This window comes from Coloeus monedula, assembly GCF_965178545.1.
Source record: "Coloeus monedula genome assembly, chromosome: 14".
Taxonomy (NCBI): domain Eukaryota; kingdom Metazoa; phylum Chordata; class Aves; order Passeriformes; family Corvidae; genus Coloeus; species Coloeus monedula.
The window spans coordinates 12,542,150-12,564,958 of NC_138794.1; the positions used below are offsets into that span (position 1 = coordinate 12,542,150).

At 46.7% G+C, this 22,809-nt stretch overlaps 1 protein-coding gene across 2 annotated transcripts in view; it reads right to left on the bottom strand.

Moving 5' to 3' along the window:
• Positions 1-219: 219 nt before the first annotated feature.
• The window catches only part of UACA (uveal autoantigen with coiled-coil domains and ankyrin repeats), a 28,726-nt gene continuing 6,136 nt past the window's right edge, over positions 220-22,809 (bottom strand). The window contains exons 1-18 of one of the 2 annotated variants that reach the window (XM_082291002.1): positions 19,621-19,924; positions 16,939-17,072; positions 16,382-16,470; positions 15,510-15,574; positions 14,624-14,681; positions 14,067-14,137; positions 13,860-13,966; positions 12,813-12,994; positions 12,270-12,307; positions 11,834-11,923; positions 11,165-11,272; positions 9,528-9,626; positions 9,293-9,329; positions 8,378-8,430; positions 4,568-7,246; positions 3,832-3,984; positions 2,815-2,880; positions 220-1,967 (exon numbers count right to left, since the gene is read on the bottom strand). In XM_082291002.1, coding sequence (XP_082147128.1) covers positions 1,896-1,967; positions 2,815-2,880; positions 3,832-3,984; positions 4,568-7,246; positions 8,378-8,430; positions 9,293-9,329; positions 9,528-9,626; positions 11,165-11,272; positions 11,834-11,923; positions 12,270-12,307; positions 12,813-12,994; positions 13,860-13,966; positions 14,067-14,137; positions 14,624-14,681; positions 15,510-15,574; positions 16,382-16,470; positions 16,939-17,072; positions 19,621-19,656 — 4,137 coding nt within the window. In that variant the 5' untranslated portion in view covers positions 19,657-19,924 and the 3' untranslated portion in view covers positions 220-1,895. Of the gene's footprint in view, positions 1,968-2,814; positions 2,881-3,831; positions 3,985-4,567; positions 7,247-8,377; positions 8,431-9,292; positions 9,330-9,527; positions 9,627-11,164; positions 11,273-11,833; positions 11,924-12,269; positions 12,308-12,812; positions 12,995-13,859; positions 13,967-14,066; positions 14,138-14,623; positions 14,682-15,509; positions 15,575-16,381; positions 16,471-16,938; positions 17,073-19,620; positions 19,925-22,809 lie in introns of those variants that run through there. The other variant, XM_082291001.1, reaches the window with a different exon arrangement.

The window sequence follows — 22,809 nt, forward strand, 5'->3', positions numbered from 1 at the left end:
TAATGTGGCGCTGCTGTTCCAGGGGACAGTGGAGCCTCTCCGGTTGCATTTGACATTCTGCTGACCTCCCACTTCCTCCTCTCACTCCTCAGCATTGTTCATTCCACAAGCCTGGAGACGCCCCCATTTTCCCAGGATTTACACAATCCACACCTATTAAAGCACCAAAATCTACTGATATTTCTTGACCTTAAACAGAATTGACCACTACCATGCAAAAAAAAGAAGAAACCATTTTATTGATGTTATAATATGGGAGAGATTTAGAAAAACATACCTAGAACTCCCTGGATAAGGAAACACAATATCAAAATAGGCCAGTTAGTACAACAAAACAAATCCTCTCCAATAAGTTTCAAGTAATGCAATCATAAAAGAATTTGGCTAAAAAGTAACTCTTTACTCTGAGATGTTTGCTGAAATAGTCCTCTAAGAAACTAAAGGAAAGCAGCAGCAGATCTGTTTAACTACAGACATGTATTTAGTAAATATATTAAAGGTGTTTCTATATAAAAACTGCCCTGCACATCCATCACTGTCTGCAGCCTCCACGTGGCCTCTTCAGTCCTACAAGACTCTGCCCAAAAAGGGAGAAAAAAGGAGATAAACATAACTCTACTGTAAAAAAAGGAGCCCAAGGCCTGGAGGGGCAGCTGGGGGAGCCCAAACAACACAAAGCAGAGAACTCTTGACTTCAGCCCTCATTTTTCAGGAATATGGAGAGGAAGTTTGGCTTTTCTGCATCAGGATGCCACATTCCCACTTGGTGGTTATCAGCAAAGGCTTTTAACAAGTAAACTGAGGTCAGCACTCACTGGTGCTCAATTTAAACAGCCCCATTCGTTATCAGGCTCATTTTTCAATGGCCTCCCTTGAACAATACCAAATTTCATGGGTTTTTTTAATAAAGCTTCCTTTTGGAAATCATCCTTCAGTTAAAAATGAAGCCTTGTTTCATGGGAGATTCCAGCAATTAAAAATTCTCCTTTCATTAATCATCACTATTGGCATCTTCCCCCACACAGAAGATTAAAGTACATTGTTTACAGCTCAGACTTCATGAGCTGGCGTTTGAAAATCCAATACCTGAAGTGCCTCGTGTGCAGTTCAATGAGCTGCTCAGTCACACCCTAATGAAGGCCTAATGAGGAATGAAATTATGCAGCAGCAGCACCATGGCACTGGGATCAAACTGCTGCTCCTCAAACCACGCCACTCCAGTCCCACTCTTCCAGCCTGCAGGAGTCAGGCTTAAAGCATTCAGGAACAATTTGGGGGAAGGGAGTGTTAGTGTTTGGATGGAAAACCTGGTTTTTTAAGTCTTGTAAAAGCAAAGGCACTAAGTCTTAAGCTTATATATTAAATAAAGGCTGTAACTTGGCCAGCCAAGTTACAAGAGACACCTAAACACCTTCCTCTGCGTGTCACAGCACATCCTGCTCAGCCAGTGTGACAAATTAGCCACTTTCTCTTAATCGTTAAGGGACATCCACAGCTACAACACTCAGCCACACTCCTCTGCACAGTTTATTTTTAACCATCCCATGAGAGTTCAAGTTCAAGGATCAACTGGAGCTTCTGGGTATAGGTCCTGCTTTAATAAGTGGTCAATCAGACATTAAAATAATTTAAACCTCTATGTCATCATTTTGACAGTTTTAAAAGATGTTCTACACCTTTTATCTATCTCATGAAAAAAGCGTCAGGCCTGAAAAGCCGTAGCCCTGGCTTAGTGTTTTATGAGAAGAAAATGCTTCAGCTTTGTGAGTTGCTTCATATTTGGAGGCTGTAATTGCAGCTTTATCACCATCACTCATTTAATATCGACATAAAGCCCCTGAAGGTTCTCACTCCCACAGCCACAGCACCCAGACACAGCAGCCCTCAGGAGCACATCAGCAAACCAGGCCCTGCCTCATCCGGATGATCTGGAGCAGAGCAGCCTGGACATCTTCATCCATGTGACCCTGGAGGAGCAAACATCAATCACAAACATTTAAAATCCCTCCAAGCATCAACCACCCACTCCCAGCATTAGGAGATTCTTCAACATCACCCAAAAGTCCTAACTCGTGGCTGTGTTTTCACCACTCTGGGACAATCTGAAATACTTGAGGGATCCTGTGGTTTTTTCCTCATGGACCTCTCAGACACAGCATTTTCCTTTATGAAAACACAATGTGGGAAACTGTCCCAAACCATTCCTGGATTCCCTGACTGCCTGGGCTGAAGCAGAATCAAGAACATGCTCACCCCAGTAAGACACAGCCACGGTAGAGGCTGGGTTTCTGCTTGGACCAGTCCATTCTAAATTAAAACTCCCCACATGAAAACAGGTACTTGATGCTGGTTTCAGGTTTATTTGAGGTTACAGAATCGTGGAATATCCTGAGCTGGGAGGGACCCATCAGGGTCACCCAGTCCAGCCCCTGGCCCTGCACAGACACCCCAACAATCCCACCCTGGGCATCCCTGGGAGCAGTGTCCAAACACTCCTGGAGCTCTGGCAGCCTCGGGGCCGTGCCCATTCCCTGGGCAGCCTGGTCAGTGCCCCAGAACTCTCTGGGGGAAGAGTCTTTTCCTGATATCCAACCTAAACCTCCCCTGACACAGCTCCAGCCATTCCCTGGATCCTGCCCCTGATCCCAGAGCAGACATCAGAGCTGCCGCCCCTGGTGAGTCCCCACTAAGGCTCCCTGAGCTGAACACTCCAAGAGCCCTCGGCCACCCAACCAGTGCCCAGTCAGAAACGTGTCTCAGGAACCCTCACACGGAGACAGGAGAGCAGAACAATCTGCCCTGGCACAGCCATACCTGGACAGCACTGAGCAGATGTGTCCGATACACTGAAACCACCTCCTGGTGCTGCCGTTTGGCATCCTAGGAGAGAGAACAGGGACAGGAGGTGAAGCCCTCACATTTTTAACATCTGCTCCTGCCTTTTCCAGCCCCGTGCACTTGGTTTTGGGCACTGCCAGACCAACCAAAGCTGAATTTCCAGGTTAAAGTTTTATCCCCTCCACTAATCAAGGAAAAAAATTCACTGCTCTTTTGCTGAAAGGCTGCCAGAGCCAGCCAGGAGCTGAGTTCACAGAATCACAGAATATCCTGAGCTGGAAAGGACCATCAGAGCCCAACTCCTGGCCCTGCACATTTATTTCAACACCAGCATCATCTATTTTGTTAAAACCACCCCATTTAAGAACATTTTGCCTTGTAAGAATCAACCCTACAAACACTCTGATAGGTGTACTTGTAAATCTGTGCAGGAGTAGAACTCACTTTGCTCAGACACAGCTTTAATAATGAGCTTTACTGAAGCCACAGGGGCCACAGAAGTGTGCACAAAATCTGAGCACTCAGGATGTGTCCCCTGCTCTGTCAGTGCTTCATGATAAACAACACACTCAAAAGCAGAGGAACACTACTCACAGCCATTAAGAAATTACCACCTCACCCTTCCAAGGTGAGAAAAAATACATGGGTCGGGTTTCTGTAAGAAATTACTAAAGCTGAGCCTGCATTCAGAAATGGTCTTGGCAGGACTAAACCTCAGTGTCTCATAAGCCCAAGTTCTCCTACTTTGCTTATATCCTTTTCATCTGGAAAAGCTGCCAAGTCTTGCAACTCAAACTGCAGAAGAAAGCAGAAAAATTTACTGAGAAGCAAGAACTCAGGGGAAAAAAACCCAAAATAATGGCTACTGTACTTGTGAAGCATCAGGCTGCAGTCACACCCCCTGCTCCAGCAGGCACATCCAGATTTCCCTGTTTATACAAGGAATTAAGCAATGCTACTGCACGTCAGACAACACCTTGTGTGAGCACTTACAGCCAGCTGCTGCTGGAGTGTTTTCACTTGGCTCTGGAGCAGTTCCACCTGCTGGTTGTGCCTCTTGGAGGGGATCCCAGTGGTGTATGTCAGCTGGGACAAGCCATTGAGAGCCTGCTTCAACCGCTCCACGTCATTCAGCAGCTCTGTTATCTTTAAAAAAAACAACCCACAGAAAACACCGTTTAGGGATGTCTCACTGAAAACTGTTCTTTAACATTCTTTCAAGTCTGATGAAGCCCAGCAAGCACCGAAGGGTCTTTGTCCCAGCTTGCTAAGAGAGGACTTTATTTTCCTGACATGCTGTCAGGTTCCCATTGTGCCTCTGGGCACTGGGATGTGTCAGGTACACACCCTGCAGGTCAGCAGTGATGTAAATGACTGAAAAAAGGGAGGATCTGAGGATATTCCAGGTCTAACTTCTAGGAAGAACAGTAAACCTTTAGCTAAGGCAAGTCAGTGATGCCCCACAAACACAGCTCCAGTGGAAGGAGGAGTTGATACCCCCAAAAGTCTGAAGCTTTAACAGAATTTAAATACTGCACCATGTCCAAAACATACAAGGGATTGGAAAAACTTTGCATAATGCAAAACCAGGACTTCAGCTGCTTTGGGCCAGCCCTGGGTACCTAATGCTCAGCACACAGTGGTGCTGGAACACCGCAGGAGCTGCGTTTGCAGCCTAGTCCCTGAATGCCAAGCTGAGAGCATCAGGAGCATGAACCCCAGAACTCACCTTGTTGTCCTTGGCTTCCACCTGCTTTGCAGACTCCTGGATTCTCTTCTGCAGGTCAATAATGGTTGTCAGTGATTTGTCACACCTTTCCTTCTGGTCCTTGATCTCCTGCTCGATGCTGCAGCTCCGCAGCTGGAGCAGCTCCTTCTCATCCTTGAGGGACAGCTCGCTCCTCCTGGCCTGCAGAGCCTCCTCACAGGCCTGCTCGTACTTCTGGTTCATGCTGGACAAGTGGCCAGCCATGCTGCTGACCTGGGCCTCCAGGGCACTCTTCATGGAGCTGTACTCTGCCATGGACACCAGCTCCTTGCTCTGCAGCTCTGCCAAGGCCTGCTGGCTCAGCTGCAGCTCCGCCTGCAGCCTCAGCACCTCCTCATTCTTCACTTGCGTTTCTGCCTCCTTTTCTTTCAGGCTGGTTTTGATGGCTGTGATTTCTCCTTCCAGCATTTCCTTCAGCTGGGTATATTCCACCAGAGGCACTGAGGACTTCTTCAGATCAGCCAGTTCCTGCTGCAGCTCCCCTACTCGGAGCATTTCCTTGTTGTAACCCTCCTCCTTCCTGCTGAGGGCTTCCTTCAGCTCCTCCACTGTGTGACCAAGAGCCTCCCTCAGGGCCTCCATGTGCCGTGCTGGGAGCTGCTGAGCCAGGGGCTGGCTGGCCCTGTCCTGCTGCTCTTCCTGCCCCTCCTGCCCCATGTGTTTCCTCAGCAGTGCCCTCAGCTGCTGGTTGAGCTCCTCCATCCTGCTGGCACACAGCCGCTCCAGCTCGTGGGATTTCTCTGCCAGGATGTAGTTCTGCTGAAGGTCATTCTGGATGGACAGAACCCCACTCCTGAGCTTCTCGTTCTCCTCTTTGCACTTCTGGGCTTCCTCCTCACTTTCTCTGCACTTCTGCTCCTGTTCCTGCAGCTTTGCCCTTAATTCCTTCACTGTGGCTTCAAAGCTCTGCTCTCTGTCCTCAAAGGAGGCAACCGGGGCATATTTTGACTTGATGCACTCTTGAATTGTGTCCAGTTCCTTCTTCTGGGCTTCAATTTCTGCATGCAACTGTAAGATTTCATCTTGCCCCCTCTTATGCTCAGCCCTAATGGCAGCATTGTTCTCCTGCAGCTCTTCCACGCTTTTATTTAAAGTATTTACTGTGGTTTCATGATCTTTTAAACTTATATACTCAGTTTTTATTTGGTTCTGTAAGAGTTTCACCTTACTTTTCAAAGCTCCATTTTCCTCATTTACCCTCAGGAACTCTTGCTTTATCTCTCCAATTTTCCCCTTCAGATCTGACAGCTCCCCATTGGTCTTTTCCAGGGTGCTGTTCAGGACAGTTTTAACCTCCTCGTGTGTGGTCGCCAGCACGTACTGATCCCTCAGGGTCTCCCTCAAGCCCGTGTTCTCCGTCACCAGTTTGCCCACTTTTGCTTGCTCCTCATCATATTTCTTCTGAAGCTCAGCAAGCTGCTTTTCAAGCTCAATCCCATTAGATTTTAAAGCTTCCACCTCTTTCTTGTGCTGCTCTGGAGACAGGTACACAGCTTGGAAGTGGCTGATATTCTCACTTAAGTTGTTCCTCTCTGCCAGCAACTTTTCAGCTTCTGCTTTGCTTTCATTGTACTTCTTTGTTATTTCAAAAAGCTTTTTTGTCAGGTCTCCCACAGCCAGATCGTTTGTTTTCTTCAACTCTTCATGAATTTTTAAAGGCACATTCTGGCTTTTAATTTCAGTTTTTAGCATTTGGACTTGCTGCTTCAGCACCTTGTTATCAGCCTGCAATCTTTCAAGTTCCTTCTGCAGGGTCTCATTCTTCTGTGATAGCTCAGAAATTGCCTTCCCCAGTTCCTCTTTCCTTTGCTCAAACCCACTCCTCATTTGCTCGTGCACTTCTGGCTTCACATGCTGAGCCAGCTGAGCTCTCTGACTCTCAGATTCCCTCTGTAAAAGCACAACCTCTGCTTGCAGCTTCTCTCGCACCCCTTCCACCTCTGCTAATTTCCTTGCTTTCTCATTCACCTCGTTTGACAGCAAACTCTTCATGTTCTCAAACTTCTCTGCGCTCACAGACTGGGCCAATTTGGCTGCTGTCTCTTTGAGCTGCCCTTCCAACTCTGTGACATTCCTGCCCCTTTTATCTCGCTCCATCTCCAACTTCACAAGTTCCTTCTGCAACCTTTTATTTTCCTCCACCAGCCTTCCCTCGTCCCTCTGGAACTCTGCCACCAGCAATTCATTCTGCTTAATCTGGTTCCTCAGTTTCCCCACCTCCGCAGAGGCTCCCTCGTACTTGGTTTTCATCTCTCGGAGCTGCTCCTTGAGCTCCTCTGTCACCTTGGTGCTTCCCGAGGCCACTTCATTGGTCAAGTGATCCTTCAGAGCAAGGAAGTGGCTCTGCATTTGCTTCACTTTGCCTTCAGAGTCAAACATTCTCTTCTGAACATCTTTTAAAGCATCCTCCAGCTGTTTTATCTGTCCATCAGACTCCGCCTTGGTTCTCTCACACTCTGATGCCAGAGCTTTACATTCCGAGGCCTTCAGAGACAGTTCCCTCTGCAGTTTGCTGATCTCTTCCTTGGCTGCACCAAAGCAGCTCCTCAGGTTGTCAAGTTCTTTCTTTGAAGTTTCCTTCTCTGAACTGGGTGATTGGGTAGGCAGGGAGAGCTCCAGGGGCCTCAGCATAGACCGGGACTGAAAGGAAATTGGCACAAAAATACACGTTCACAACTCTGACAAGTCACAGACACGTGTTTAGTACTTATCATTTAAAATGGGAACTTTCACCCAGGGAACTGTCTAAAATCCAGTTGATCTGAACATAACTCATACAAGAGATTTCTTTTGCTTTCTTAAAACCACGGAAAGTTATTCCTGCCCATAGTAGAGGAACAGGTATTTCAGCTTGTAACAGCAAAAATCTTGAATATTGCTCTACATTACTGCTTCCCAATCATGGAATGGTTTGGATTGGAAAGGATCTTAAAGCCCATCCAGTGCCATGGGCAGGTACACCTTGCACTATCCCAGCCTGCTCCAAGCCCTGTCCAGCCTGGCTTTCCAGGCCACTTCCAGGGATCCAGGGGCAGTCACAGCTGCTCTGGACACCCTGTGCCAGGGCCTCCCCACCCTCACAGGGAACAACTCCTTCCCAATACCCCATCTAAACCTAAACCTAGAGGGGCAGGTATAATACATTAATTCCACTTCCCTTGTTCTGCATTCATATTTATTCACTCATCTTCTAGAGCAAATTTAATTTATTAAGATATTGCTCCCATCCCTCAAGCATATGACAACAATTTTTCAGGAACCAGAACAGAAAATGTCATGGTTAACAGACCCCTCTTGCTGAGAAGGGTGAGGAATGCAGTCATTTGGAATTCTAGAAGGGTTTGGGTTGGAAGGGACCTTAAAGACCATCTCATTCCACCCCCAAGGGTCTGGTGGACCTTGCTTACACCCAAAATGTAGCTTTAAAAGGTTGATATATTATCATATAGCAGGCAGGAAAATGAAATCTTCTGAATATTAGCTGAATTTAAATTAGAAAAATATTATGGAGATGAACCCCAGTTTACACTGTGACTTTGTAAAACACGTTTAGGAGAGCGCATGACAGACCCAGCAGTTCCCAGCATTTACAGCCCTGTCACAGACAGGACTCTAGAGGGCACCCACAGTTAAAAAGAAACATGGAAAAGCAAGAATCCCTCAAAACCGTGTGTTCAGAAGCAACGCTCAATAAACACACATTTATAAACACGTTTAACTTTCCCAGCACGACGATCTCACAGTTCCTTCCAGTGGTAAAATATTTATTACCTGGGATTCCACTGCAAATGCTTGGCCTTGTTTAAGTAATAAATCTTCTTTTCCTGGATTTTCAAAGCAAACAGTGATTAGGCTCTGGTTAAAAACAGTAACACAATCACAAGAACACTGATTTGCCTCCCTAGCTTTATTCTGGTCACTGGGGCCATGCTAGGCTGAAGGCTGGTGTTTAAGTGCTTGTTATTAAAACAACTTCTACTTAATTAATCCCCACAGGAAGCCTGGCCAAAGTCCCCCTAAGGAGGAGGGGAAAAGTGGTTTGCCAGGCTGGGTTCTGGTCCTGCAGAAGGGTCACAGCTGGCAGCTTGCCCAGCTCATGTCTGCACATGACCACAGCAGGAAAAGCATCCCCTGCACTCCACATCCATGACTCCTCCTGCCAGGCAGCCAAACACTCAAAATATCATTTAATCTGTCAAGAGCCCTTATGTTACACAAGTGCAAGGCAGGTCTGCAGCTGGGCTGGATGCAGGAGACTCCAGTTCCTGGAAATGGGATCATTTCTCACACAAGTGTGAGCTCAGGTCGCGTGCTGAAAGTCAAACCTGCTCCACTCCAGCTCTGACACTGACACAGCTGCTGCCCCTCAGCCAGGCAGGAGCATTGTTTAGCTTGGAAGGATGGAAAGATTGGGATTATGGATCCTGCTCAGCTCGTTTTTCACATTATCAGAGGACACAGCAGAGTCCCCAGGCACATTTCCCAAGGCCAGGCACTCCTGGGAGATTGATCAATGGTGCCCTGGCAGCACCTACAAACACAGCTCTGCTCGGAGGGCTCAGGGGTGGACACAAGGCCTGGCTGCATTTCAGACCAGCAATAGGAACAGATGACCAAAACTCCCTTGATCTCTGTATTCTAACACTGCATCAGGCACAGCAAGCTTTAACAAATAACTGCACTTACTATTTCCAAAGTTACCGCCAGACCCCGCAGAGTCACCCTAAAATCAAACAGCAAGAACAAAAATAAAGCTGAAAATTCATTTCAAATTTCTGCTCTGTGTTATACTAGGGGTGAAGGGGCAGGGAAAGCTTTTACAGTGAGATAACCATTCAACACTTCCAGCAGTTTAAAATGCTGAAGTATTTCCTACTGTAAATATCAATTGCTGTATCACATTTCAGATCACTCAACATACTTCATAATACTTGAGTTTAGCTTTGAGAGCTTCAATAGTCCTTAAACTTTCTTCCTGCTGCTTTTCCTTGGTAGTCAGGATTTTCTTCAACTCATCTTTCTGAAAGAGAAGGAGTGCCACATAGCCAAAGCCACAAGAATGGACAGGTTTATAAGACCTCGAGCACCTTTTCCAGGAGTTTAGACAGAACTTCAACCAAGATCAGCACCGAAAGAATCCCTAATTTTTTGCTTCTGAAGTTCTTCTTCAAGACTGCTCCTCTACAGGAGGAGTCTTGAAGAATGAGTCAAGAATATGCACCAACATAATCTGCTACTGTTTAATTAATTCATATTTGTTAGTCTTGCATTACTGAAAGCCACTGAAGAGATGCTTAATATTATCAGTGTGCTGAATATCCTAAGTGTGCTTTAAAGGAGCCATGGGAACAACACATTATTTGTAGTAACAGAAATGCTGTGGAGCTGCATAAACTGATCCAGAGCATTAGATGCTTCATTTAGCATTTTTAGGTAGCTTTTAAGTAATGTGTTTAAAACTGTACAGGAAATAAAAGAGAGAGAGTTGCTTCCCCTACTCCCCAGTCCTGTTACACCTGCAGGTGACACATCCTACCTCATTCTCAAGATCATCTGCAAACATTTGCTCCTGCAAAAATAACAAAAAAATCCCCCCCAAATAATTTCCTCAATTATGTTTAAGGGGCTCACACAGAGTTCATCAGCTGACAAATCTACCCCAGTTTCTAATGCTCCCCTTCCAGTTTCCATCCAGCTTTATTGCTCTATTTTCTATTTCTCTTGCCACGAGTTAAGGATGTCTGACAGAGCAATGTCTCTGGAAACTGGAATATCTCCCCAGTTTTCTAGCACAGACACTACTGAGGCAGCAGAGTACAGCTTTTCAGAAGAAGTTTGCTGATTTGGGGACACGACTATTAAGAAGTTTGTTTTATAAAGGCAATACTTGAACAGGAGTTCAGACAAGCCAATGACTGCACTCAAAAATATTCTTTCCATCCATGGGCTACACTTAGGAAAAGCTGCATAAACGTACCTCTACAAAAATACAGCAAAGAAACAGCCTCCACAAAGCAGAAACCCAGCAAAAAATCTTCTTTATATTTTCTTTCTACTGGTCATACTTAGCCTTCCAAAAAGAGGGATTTTTTTTTTAAATCGACATTGGGTGAGAAACTTCTATTAAAAACCTTTGGTTTTGTTTTCTTGCCAATTGAAGACTTTTTTCTCCATGCTTCCACTTCCAGTAACAGCTGGAAAACCAGCTGATGACAAAGTAGTGCCACACACCACCGACATTTAATGGAGAGATGAAGCTCAATCTCCAAATCCCAACACTCCAGAGCAGCCCATGGCTCAGCTGCACTGGGAGGCAGAGCCACAAATGGTATTGCTCCAATTCCTGGGTGTCAGGGAAGGACATTGCATCAGTCTCCTCACAATTTAACTACAAGACCAAAGCTTTTCCAGCAGAAAATGAGTGACACACATTGCAGTAATTCCCAGGAAAGCAGTGGACACCACATCCTAATTCCATGTGCCTTCCTTGCTACTTCTCCTGTCAGCACCAGCTGGTTATCCCAGATTTCCAGCCAGGTATTCCATGTCTTGGTTTACCTCACTCAGCTGCAGCTGTAGCCCACTGATTCTGTCCAGCAGCATCCTCTGCTCCTCCTGCACTTCTCTCATTCGATCTTTCAAATCTTGGTTTTCCAACTCCAAGTCCTTAAAAGTGAAATACGAAATTTAAAATAAATAATGAAGATCTCCCCCACTACACACACATTGGGAAAGGTAAAGACTCTGAACCAACCAATAGTTTTAACAGCCACTGAAGACTCCAGGCCCTGCCTAATCTTTTGAAAATGGCAATGACATGGAAATGTCACTGCCATTTTCAAAAATTAATGCTGGTTAGTAGAACAATTATGACACAGATTATTTTTAGTATGACACAAACATACATCTCTTGACAATGTTAAAAAGATAAATCCTCCTGGCTTGTGACTCTGATTTTACTACAGAGGCAGAAGGTTAAGAGACAGGAAAGGCACACTTCCAACTATTTATTACACAAAAAAGTGCCGTTTTTTCCTGAAAAAGTTTACAGCTCATCTGCATAATTGCCACACTCCACATCATGCAATTAGTTTTTAAGTAAACAGCAATATATGACCTTTGTTGATGGGATCATTAGTGCTCACTTCACCAGCTCAGCTTGTCTTTAGCGCCTCTGGCTCATTATCCCAGTGGGAATCCACAGGGCCCAGGATCCTCCCCACCCACCTGGGCGTGTGGTTCCTTTTGGAACAGTTTGACACTGAGCTCCTCCTGTGCTCCATAGCCCCGGCCCCGCTTCTGGGACATGCTGGTGACCTGTCAGTACAGCAGGAAAACATTCATTTATATCCCTGTTGTGTCCTGTGCCCAGCCCAGCCTCCCTCCCAGCCTCCCCGGGGCCCAATCCTCCCCAATTCCCATTGGGACAGGTGTCACCCATGACCTCACCCTCACACAAATGGGAGGCCTGTCCAAACTCCAATCCTGAACAAGCCCATCATGGAATATCTTCCAACCAGAACCAGCCACACCATCTGATTACAGAGGGGACCTTCTCAGCCACAGAGGGAGTTAATTCAGAAAATACTGATGTTGTTTTGTGTCACAGCACAATCCTGATCCCCCTCTCAACACCCCAGTGATAAATGGCCTCAGGAAGTACCTTTCGCTCAGCCTGCCCTCTCTTCATGCTGTCTCTTCCTAAAAAAGCACCACAAAAATAGGAAGTTACAAAAGGCATTTCATTCAGGTTCATGCAACAATGCAACACATTCAGCTAATTCTACCCCCTTTCCACCCCGGGAGGGCATTTCAAAAAATAGCTCACCACGCCCCCAATTAATCAAACATGGAAACATTCACAAGCTTTTCTATAAAATAAAGGCTATTTATTTCTATGAAATAAAGGCTATTACTACCCAAAAAAAAGGCTATTTATTTCTATAAAATAAAGGCTATTTCTGTAAAATAAGGGTAAATAACTTCCATAATCAATACTGTTAAGCCCTCAAGGCATCAGAGCCTGCATCCCCCTTAAAGCTTTAGTAAAACCAAACAACCCCAAAAAACTGTCTTTCCCCTCCCAACCAGACAGTTTATGACCTTTGTGGTCAAAGGACCACAGCTGCCCTCCAGAAGAGTTTGTGGAGACACAGGAGTAGGGACACAATTCCACCCAAAGGAAAGTGTTGTAGGTTCCTCCTACCTCTGCCAGAGTCCTCAACGGCAGCTTTTATTAAAGCCAAAATGTCAATATTGTCCCCAATCCTGGCATAGTAAGCACAGTCATGCCCAAGGCCATCAGTCAAACCAACATCAGCACCATTTCTGAGCAACACCTCCACGGCATCCTTGCAGCCATATTCACAGCCTAACATTAGGGCAGTCCTGGGATGGGGAGAGAGATGGGATTGAGAGATCCAGGGATCCCACTGTGCATCATTTACAGAGCTAACCCCTGGTACATTCATGTTTAATCACAGAAACTTCAGCCAAGGCACCCTTCCTCTGTCCAGAGAGGAAACAGCTTTCAAAAGTCACTTGGGCAATGTTTAAATATTTGTGAAAAAGCAAACAAACCCCCCATAATAGCAGTATTTTCATGAAACCAGCACAGATGCGCTGCCTTTGAGAGTCAGCCACTGTCTGGAGAACTCCCATGACTTTGGTTTCCTCTATAAGACACAAATCTCAATAGACACAACAAACACCAGGCAAGGAGTTTAGACAAGGTTTGGAGAGGGGGGTGCCTGGGAGCCCTGGCAGTGCTTCCCAAAGACTTCCCAACTGCAGGACATGCAGTGCGAGTAGCCAGGCTTTGTCCCACGGCAGCCTCATGTCATGCAGGAGTCCTCTAAGAAATAACTGGCAAAAGCAGCAGCTACAAATAGAACCCTCCTCCCCTGACCCCAGGAATAAACAGGTCAAGGTCCCTTGGGAGCTCCAACAGACTCAGGACTTCTGGCCAGAGCACCACTTTTGCCATGGCCCATTTTGTAAATTGACCCCAAGGGCTGCTTTGGACAGACAGACCCTTCAAACAACCAAGTGCAGGTTCTCTGCTGGCAGGAACAAGCCTGGAGTATTTTGGATGCAAGCAGGAGCAGTACAAAAGGCCAGGTTTACCTGCAGTGTTGAATGTCTGAACTAAATCCCAGCTTCTCTTCCCCCAGGTTTAGCACATTTATTCTGCTAAGGGGCAGCTTCCCTTCACATGCCAGCAGGAATTCCAGTACTCCTCTGCAGGCCTTACCTGCTCTGTTTGTCCCTGGCATTGACATCGGCCCCCCTGTCTATGAGCAGCTGGCAGACCGTGGGGCGACACATCTGAGTGGCCAGCACCAGTGGTGTCCTCCCGTCCTGAGGGAGGAAGGGCAGAGGGTGAGGGAAGGGGGACGAGGCAGAGGAGGCCAAGAGCTCCAGCAGATTTGTGCAGGAGAAGGGGAGGGCAGCCCCTTACCCCGTCCTTGGAGTTGACGGCAGCGCCGTGGTCGCAGAGCAGCTGGATGCTGGCAGAGCAGTCAGACATGGCTGTGGAGAGAGCAGGGAGGGGAGGCTACACTGAGAGCAGCCTGGGGAGGCCCCAGGCACAGCCCTGGGCCTGTGTGCTCCACCAAAATGGCCACAACTGAGTTAAAGCCTGACAAGGCTGCAGGGCTCAGCTCTCACACCACCCCCGAAGTATCCAAAGGAAATCCGACACTCCTGTCTGTGCGAGACACTCTGCAGCGTAAGGAGGGTGCAGAAAGCCCAGAGTAAAGATGTCTTAAACTACTCAAGGCACTGCCCTAAAACTCTGCTCATGATATCTGAAGATTTTACTCAATTTCATCTCAGACCTACAAGCCCCTTAAGACTGTTAAGTTCATTATCAAGGACAAATGCCATGACAATATAAAACACTCTCTCCTACTACAGTCACCAAAATTGAAAGAGAAGAATCCAGCCCATCTGGAAATAAATCCATTAATTAAATCTTCATTTCTATACAGTCACCAGCAAAGCCAAGCCCTTCACCTGCATCATGAAGAGCAGTTCTTCCCTGGAGATCCACATTCTCCGTTGGACAGTTGTACTGTTAAAATAAACAACCCCAGTTATCAATTAGAATTCAGACTGCATTTACAACATGAAGTGTTTGAGGTTTGAATTAAAGCAATAAAATGCGATTTAAGCAAAAAATATGCAAGTTTGAAGCTACAAATATAGTGATAGACATGAAGGAATGAAATCTGGGTCTGTGCAATTTAGGCCTCTGAACACACTGACCAAAAGGCGTAAAAAAAGTTAAGACTGTGCAAAGAAGTTGCACAATTCATTAGACTTTTTACAGATAATGGGCTATTTATATCTGCATTGAGACATGCAGCAAATAAACAAGAGTTAAAAAATAAACAAAAAACCATTAAAAATTACCAAAAAAATCAAATAATCATGAACGGAATAAACAAACAAACAAAAGAATAAACATCACACAAACCTAAGACAACTCTCCAACGTTGTTTCATTAGTGAGAGTTTGTGGATATAAATGCCCAGCTTTTGAAGCAAACACTACTCTGGAGCAGACAGTGTTACTGCTCCTAAATGCAACTGCATTCAGACAGGGAACATCAGTCTTTAAAAGACACTCAGCCCCATTTTGTTCAAGAAGCACAAACTACAACTTGATTTGACTGTCTATGAAAAGAGTAACACCAAAAGGTTTATTCTCTTTATTTTAGCACTCTTTCCATCCCAACCTGTTATTTAACATGAAGTCTTTTCCCCACGACTCTTATTTTTAAAAAAGAATCTGAATGGTTAAGAAAGAAATCACATACCCCAATTTTGAATCAGTGTATTTAAAACCACGTTTTCCCCCTCAATATAAGAGCTGTAGAGACAAGCTGTATTTTTAGTACCTGCAAGAGCTTCTGCAAACACAAAGCATGGCCATACTTAGCAGCCAAATGCAGGGCGTTTCTGCCTAAAAAGAGAGCAACAGCAGTTCAGGGTTTGGCTTGAATTAATTTCTGATGAATATTCCCAGCATCTGAGATACAACAAGCTCCTGTGGGTCAATCCCCCCAGATCTGTCTGTGCTGTGACACCTCCTGTCTACACCTCACTTTGTTAGAGTCTTTTCTTATTTTAGTGAATCTTCATTCAACAATGAGAGCTCATTTCTAAAATTAATGTCAAAATACTGCAGCTGACTCCTCACAAGCATTTAAAAAATAAGCTCTCCCACAAGTGGAGGAGGCCAAGTTCTCTATAATTCTCGTTTTCAGCTTCAAAACGAGAAGCTGTTTTGAGGCAAACAATCTGAAAATTAGCACCTGTTTTTAACTGTCTTTTTATAAGGCCTTCCATAAACTCTGCTATCACACAAGGAAATCTGGAAGGTACAGATGAACTCTGAGCTTCTGAGGCCCAGTTGGGCACACAAACACCTCCCACAACATTCCATTTGAATCCTCACTTCGAGTTCATTTAAAACTCTTCTTATCCTGTTGCTGTCACCCAGAAATGCTGATCTCACCAGTGTGTCTGGAGCACATTATAAACACAATTATAGCAGCACAAACCCACATTCCTTAAGTTCTGCTGCATTCGTGACCTCCATGACAGGACACGACCAGTTTCCTCAAGACCAGCAACAAGTCACACAAATAATTCATTTTTTACCAACTACAAAAAGAAGGAAGAGCTATCCTGTGGTTCAGCTTCATTCCAGAATGAAACCCATCTGAGAGCATTTTCAGGTTGGCCCTGAGCAAGGGAGGAAACCCACCTGCAGCATCAGTGGCTGTGATATCAACTCCATGCACAAGGATGGTGTTCAAGCAATCCAGGTTTCCCTTTGATGCGACAACATGGAATCTAAAAAAAGATAAAAGCTTGCTTAGGTGCAGCTGGTTTGTACACAGAAATGGTAATATTGGCCAGGAAAGCCAAAGCCAAAAGCTGTATAAGGAAAGTGTTACAGGGGCCAGCTCTGGACACCATCCAAAGTTAAGGGTTCTGTAGATGTTACTTCATGGAATAAGGCAACTTTCTTGAGCAACAATCAGTGTTTACCTGCATCAGTGAACCAGGTGAAATACCACTGTGGTTTCAGTTTCTCTTTAATATTCAAACCTGGCAAGATCAAGACTTTGAACACTGATCTTCACTTGGAAGTGAAGATTGTTTCTTTCCCATTCCAGCCAGCTGGATTCCAGCTTAGTGAAGCTAGATTTAGATGAAGTATTACAGAGATCTCTGTATTCAAAAAGGCTTCTAGAGCAGCAGGAATATGATTTTCAGCAGCTTCCCACCACCATTCTCGGAGCTCTGGAAGTCACTTACGCGGATCTCCCTTCCACATCCAGCTTTGTAGGACTGACTCCTTTCTTGGCCAGGATGGATGAAACCTTCTCCACATCGCCCCTTTCAGCTGCCTTCATTAACCTGTCATCATACTTGTTCCAGTCTGGGTTCAGCTGGGAGACAGAAGCAGAGAAGTGAGCTTTATGGTGCACTGTGGATCCACCAAGGGCTGAGCCATAATGCAAATAGGACACAACAAAATCCACCTTGGTTTACAAACACCACTGTACCCACTGGATCTTTGGAGTTATTTGTGCCACATCCCTGTGACATGGCTGTTGGTACTGAATGTACAGAGCTCTGGGACAGCCTGGCTAAGCCACTTTGGTCCTAAAGGAGACCTTTAGGATCAAACTTCTTTGGTGTTCCGCATTCTGCTTCTGTGTGTCTTGTTCAGTCTTCATATTTCAACAACAAATGGATGCACTAAAAATACGCTCCAGGACATGGCTTTTCCTGGCTGTGCCAGACTGTTCAGTGGGTCATAAATTAGCTAAGTGTGATATTCAAGGGAAGAACATCTACTGAGCTGCAGAAGACAGAAAGTCAAAATTGATAGTTTTGGATTGCCTGCAATTCCCAAAGCACTGCAGAGGACCGAGAAAGGACAAGTCAGTTATAAATAAACCACCACCCGTTCAGCCCCAGACAGTCCTCACCCCCCACTCTTCCCTTGTTTACTTCAAATTTAGAATTTCAGGCCCCAGGCCAAGCCTCCCACCCCAAAATGCACAGCTTGTTCTCTTCCCTGCCAAACCATCCCTTCTGAATGGCTCTGGGCTTTTCAGGAAACTGGTCCGTGACAGAAACGTCACATCCAAGCCGGACACCGACGACTTGTTATTCAAGGAGCTTTTAACAGAAGAATAAGGCTTCCAAAGGAGTATTATACTCAAAATAGGAGTAATACATTCAAAACAAACTCTGCACAGCAAAATAACTTGCTGGTAAGGGTGAGACACAAGCAGCCTGTGGGTGTATGAAGTTACTTATCACTGTGGGTCAGAAATTCCTCAGCACAAAAAGAACATTAAATCAGGTAACCCCAGCCCAGGGCTTTTTTTAAGTAAAAGAGGGTACACAAAAAAGAACAACCCCAAAAATCCACTGCCACCACCTGGTATCTGTAGTGATCTGTAAAAGGGAACTGCAATCATGTCCAGAGGAGACAGAGGGGGGGATCCCATCAATCCATATAAATATCCCCAAGGGGTGTCAGAGGATGATTCTGCACTGCTCAGGGGTACCCAGGACAAGGAGCAAATGGCCAGAAACCAAAACACAAGAATTTCTACCTCAACATGAGGAAGAATTTCTTTCCACGGAGGTGGCAGAGCCCTGGAACAGCTGCCCAGGGAGGGCCTGGCATCCCCCTTTCTGGAGACATCCCAAACCCAGCTGGAAACATTCCTGTGTCACCTGCTCCAGGTGACCCTGCCTGTGCAGGGGGTTGGCCTGGAGGATCTCCAGAGGGCTCTTCCAGCCCTAACGACTCTGGGTGATTATCTTTACCCCGCTTTCTCACAATAAACAAGATTACAGTAATCATGAAGGCTTAGCAGCAGCTAACCCAAGCCAACCCTCCTAGAAGTGACAGGAGTAATAAAAATAAAGCACTAATGAAATCAGCACCAGTGCTGCCCGGCTGAGGTGCAGCACTGACTCATCAATCAATTAACACATCCATTAGCCTGAAAGCCACAGCAGCCTGGCCTGAGAGGTCACTGCACTGGTGACATCACCAGTGCCATGTCCCTCCCCAGCTTGGACACACTGCCCTGCAAAGCCACCTCCTCATGCAAGGCTTAGCTCTTCACATCAAATACCCTAGAGACTGTACATACACAGCATCAAGCTCCATGCTCCCTAAATTTTCCTGGCACCTTCCCATCCTTACAGGATAGAGATCTCACCTTGGGTGTTCACACTGGGGTGGGATTGCTGGGTTGTGCCTTTGCAGCTGATACCTGCCAGCACAACTCACCCAGATGTACAGAAAATCCTCCCTCCCAAATCCTCCCCAGCGAGTCCTCGCTCCCATTTCATAAAACTTCTGATTAACAGAAGCATTACTTAAAAAAACCCAACCAAAACCAAACAAATCCATCATCTTCATATTTTCTCCTTGTGATTATAACACTTCAGTAACTTGTATCCACCGCCTATGATGTACTAAGTTTAAAAGGGGATGGAGGGACAGGACACAGGGAATGGCTTCCCAGTGCCAGAGGGCAGGGATAGATGGGATACTGGGAAGGAATTGCTCCCTGTGAGGGTGGGGAGACCCAAGCACAAGTTGCCCAGAGAAGCTGTGGCTGCCCCTGGATCCCTGGAAGTGTCCAAGGCCAGGCTGGACAGGGCTTGGAGCAGGCTGGGATAGTGGAAGGTGTCCCTGCCCATGGCAGGGGTGGAATGGGATGAGCTTTAAGATCCCTTCCAACCCAAACCATTCTATGATTAAATCGTTTTACATTTAACAAATGCATTTCACGTTTAAGGAAAGTTCCTCGCAGGAAGAGTTGCTGAGGAGACACAACACTCATTAACTAAACAGAACTACTACACCACATTTGCACAATCCAAGCTTTCACATTTTTGCAGCTGTAAATTACTGCCAGGACATGAAATCTCAGCTAGAGCTATGAGACCTGCGATACCTACTGTGTCTTTGGCTGCACAAGAGAACCAACAAATCATGCTGAACTCGCAGCTTGTGCTGCCAGGAGAGATCAGTTCCCGTCACATCAGCTCACAGCACCCTGAGCCCGAGCTCACAGCAAGGAACGGCTGCTCTGCACTGCCCGGGGCTCCTCCTGCTCCATCCTTCACTTAGCTTGGCTCCCCGAGGATATTTTCCCCATCTTCAGCATCATCTTCAGCCTTCATAACTCTGGGAAATGTCGCTGGCCAGAGGAGCCGTGTGCGCGGCCGCGCTGCCCGGAGCCCGGCCAGAGCCACGGTCTGTGCCGGACAGACGGACTGGGCTCCCAGGGAAATACTGCCCAGACCCCGAGAATCTTGTAAACAATACGTAGCCAGTCTCATCAGCCCGATCTATTTTCTGATAAGGCAGTACTTGATAGGCAGGCGATAGAAAGCAATAGCTATTAATACATTCCCGGCGTGCCCGTGCCCTGAGTCATGGTGTCAGGGTGTGTGAACTCAGGGGACAGGCACGTCCCCAGCCCCGCCGTGGTTGTTGTGCTCTGCAGACAGGCAAGCACTCATTTAAAATAACAAACATGCTCCTCACATTCACTGTGCACCGACATGAAGGAAGGTCACACTCAGCACCACTAATAACACACGAGGACTGAAATACTCCCAGGAGTAATTTTTTCCCCATTCCACCGCGCCACAAAGCCGAAACCAAACTCGGGCTCAGACTTCAGACAGTTACAACTGCGGAGCAGATGGAATGTGTGATCCTATTTTGACAGAAATGTAACCCATTTTAAATTAGAAAACACACATGCCTCTGCTTTAAAAAAATTCCCCTTTTACAGCACTGAAACCCTTTCTGAATAGAACCTGGTTTCAGCTTACTGCTGCTGCCAGTCTGTCTCCCAACATGTGAAACGAGAGGAGTCACAGAGGCTGTGAAAACATTAAATAGACAGCACAATGATTAACAGGAGGGAGATGGAGAGTCCCCTTTCACAAGTTTTAAATTTAAATGGAGATCTCCCAAGTGTCATATTTAGAGGAGTAGGTCAACATGACAAGCAATGCACTGTTTTGTCTGCAGGAGAGAAACCTGGTCCAGGGCCAGGAAAACCACTTACACACACCCTGGAGGACACACACGAGAGGCTGCAAATAACCTCATAAATGGATCTTCTCAGGAGAGAATTTTAAAATCACTCACTCAGATTGGGACAAATTCTCTCTTTCCCAGTCAGTTCTGAACTATCCCCCATCCCCCGTGTGAGCACCAGCCTTTGCCCCACAGCATCAACATTCCCCAAAGAACGTTCCAAGACCTTACTGCAATTACCATCCATGTGACAAAGCCACTCCAAAAAAGTGCAGTGACTGTGTTGTCTTCTGACCACAACCAAGTCTGTCTCCTCAAGCTAAAAATGGATTTTTTTTTTTTTTTGGGGGGGGGGGGAATAAATACACCTCCCAAGTGGCAGCAACAGAAAAGCCCCACTTAACCAAAATAAGTTTGGTGAGAAATGTAGGTAAGACTGTGGCTTCCAGGTGTAGTCTTCTCTGAAGTATTCATCCCAAAGGTTTTCCTTGTCTCCACTTCAGCTGCCTGCAGAGATTCCTTGTGCCCCATGAGATGCACTCATCCTGCAGCCCCTTTGTGCTGCAGATCCTCCTGAGACAGCCTTGACCACAAGATTTCGGATTGCTAAACCACATTCCCCAGCCCTGCCCAGCTCCAGCCAGGCACAGAGCAGCTTCCATGGTTCCACCAGCACTAAGCAGCTTCAGGAAACACGGCCCAGCTACAAACCCCACTGATTAAATGTTCTCCAAAGCAGCCGAATCCAGAGACCTCAAAGGGTAAAACCGACTTAAATGTGCTCTTTTAGAGTAACCAAAGTGTGGAGCCTAATTCAGACTTTTTTTCCAAAATTAAGACCAAAAACCTCATCAGGCCCCAGAAGTGCAGATCTCTGGAGGTGCTACATCACCCTCCACACCACAGCTGCCTGGCCAAGGCTGATACTGCCCATTTTGTGTTAACACAGAGCACCTGTTTTCCTAAGCTCAGCCCGTCAGGAATTCTTCCCAACTCCAGGTCTCCAAAGATAAGGAGTACCCCACCTCTACCCTGGGCTAGGATCAGAAGCAGCCTCGTTGCCAGCAGCTTGGTGAGGTGTGCTGTCAGTGTGAGGCTCTCTCCGGAGCAGACAGGCCGGGTGTGTGCAGGCTCTGCGCATCCATCTGGGATCAAGGCCCCCAGCAGCCTGCTCAGAGGCAGAACACAAACTGACTGCTCCAAGTGCCCTCCTGGCTCCCAGCAAATGACAAACTTCCTGGGCTGAAAGAATTGCACTATCCATTTCCCCAATTACTCCTCAAGTCCAGGCAAGCCTTGCGCATCCTCAACACCCTCCAGTAAGAAATTGTACAGCTTCAGAGCATGGAGTGACAGGACAAGGGGGAATGGTGTCCCACAGAAAGAGAGGAGCTTTAGGTTGGTTTGGAGGAAATTCTTCCCTGGGAGGGTGGTGAGGCCCTGGCACAGGTTGCACAGAGAAGCCATGGCTGCCCCTGGATCCCTGCAAGTGTCCAAGGCCAGGTTGGACAGGGCTTGGAGCACCCTGGGATAGTGGAAGGTGTTCCTGCCATGGCAGGGGTGGCACTGGATAAGCTCTAAGGTCACCTAACCCAGCTCAGAAATATCAGCTGTAAGTCAAAGCAGCTCCTAAGCCCTTCACAGAGAGCTGGCATAAAGCTGTGAAAGTGAGCCCAGCTCCCGTCACCACGAGGCCAGGCTGATCCTGTCCCCAGCAAAGCCCAGGGGGGACGCAGCCCCTGTAATGCCATTAGCAGGTGACATAAGCACATGGGAGAGCAGGGAGCTCTGGTGACACTGCCAGCACCAACACAGCACAGCTCACAGACTCTCAATGGCCCTTCAGAGAACCCCAGAATGGGTTGGAAGGAAGCTTAAAGCCCATCCAGTGCCAGCCCTGCCATGGGCAGGGACACCTTCCACTGTCCCAGGTTGCTCAAAGCCCCAACATCTAACCTGGCCTTGGATACTTCCAGGGATCCAGGGGCAGCCACAGCTTCTCTGGGCACCCTGTGCCAGGGCCTCCCCACCCTCACAAGGAGGAAATTTCCTCCCAACATCCAATCTGAACCTCCTCTTCCAGAGCCAGGGGC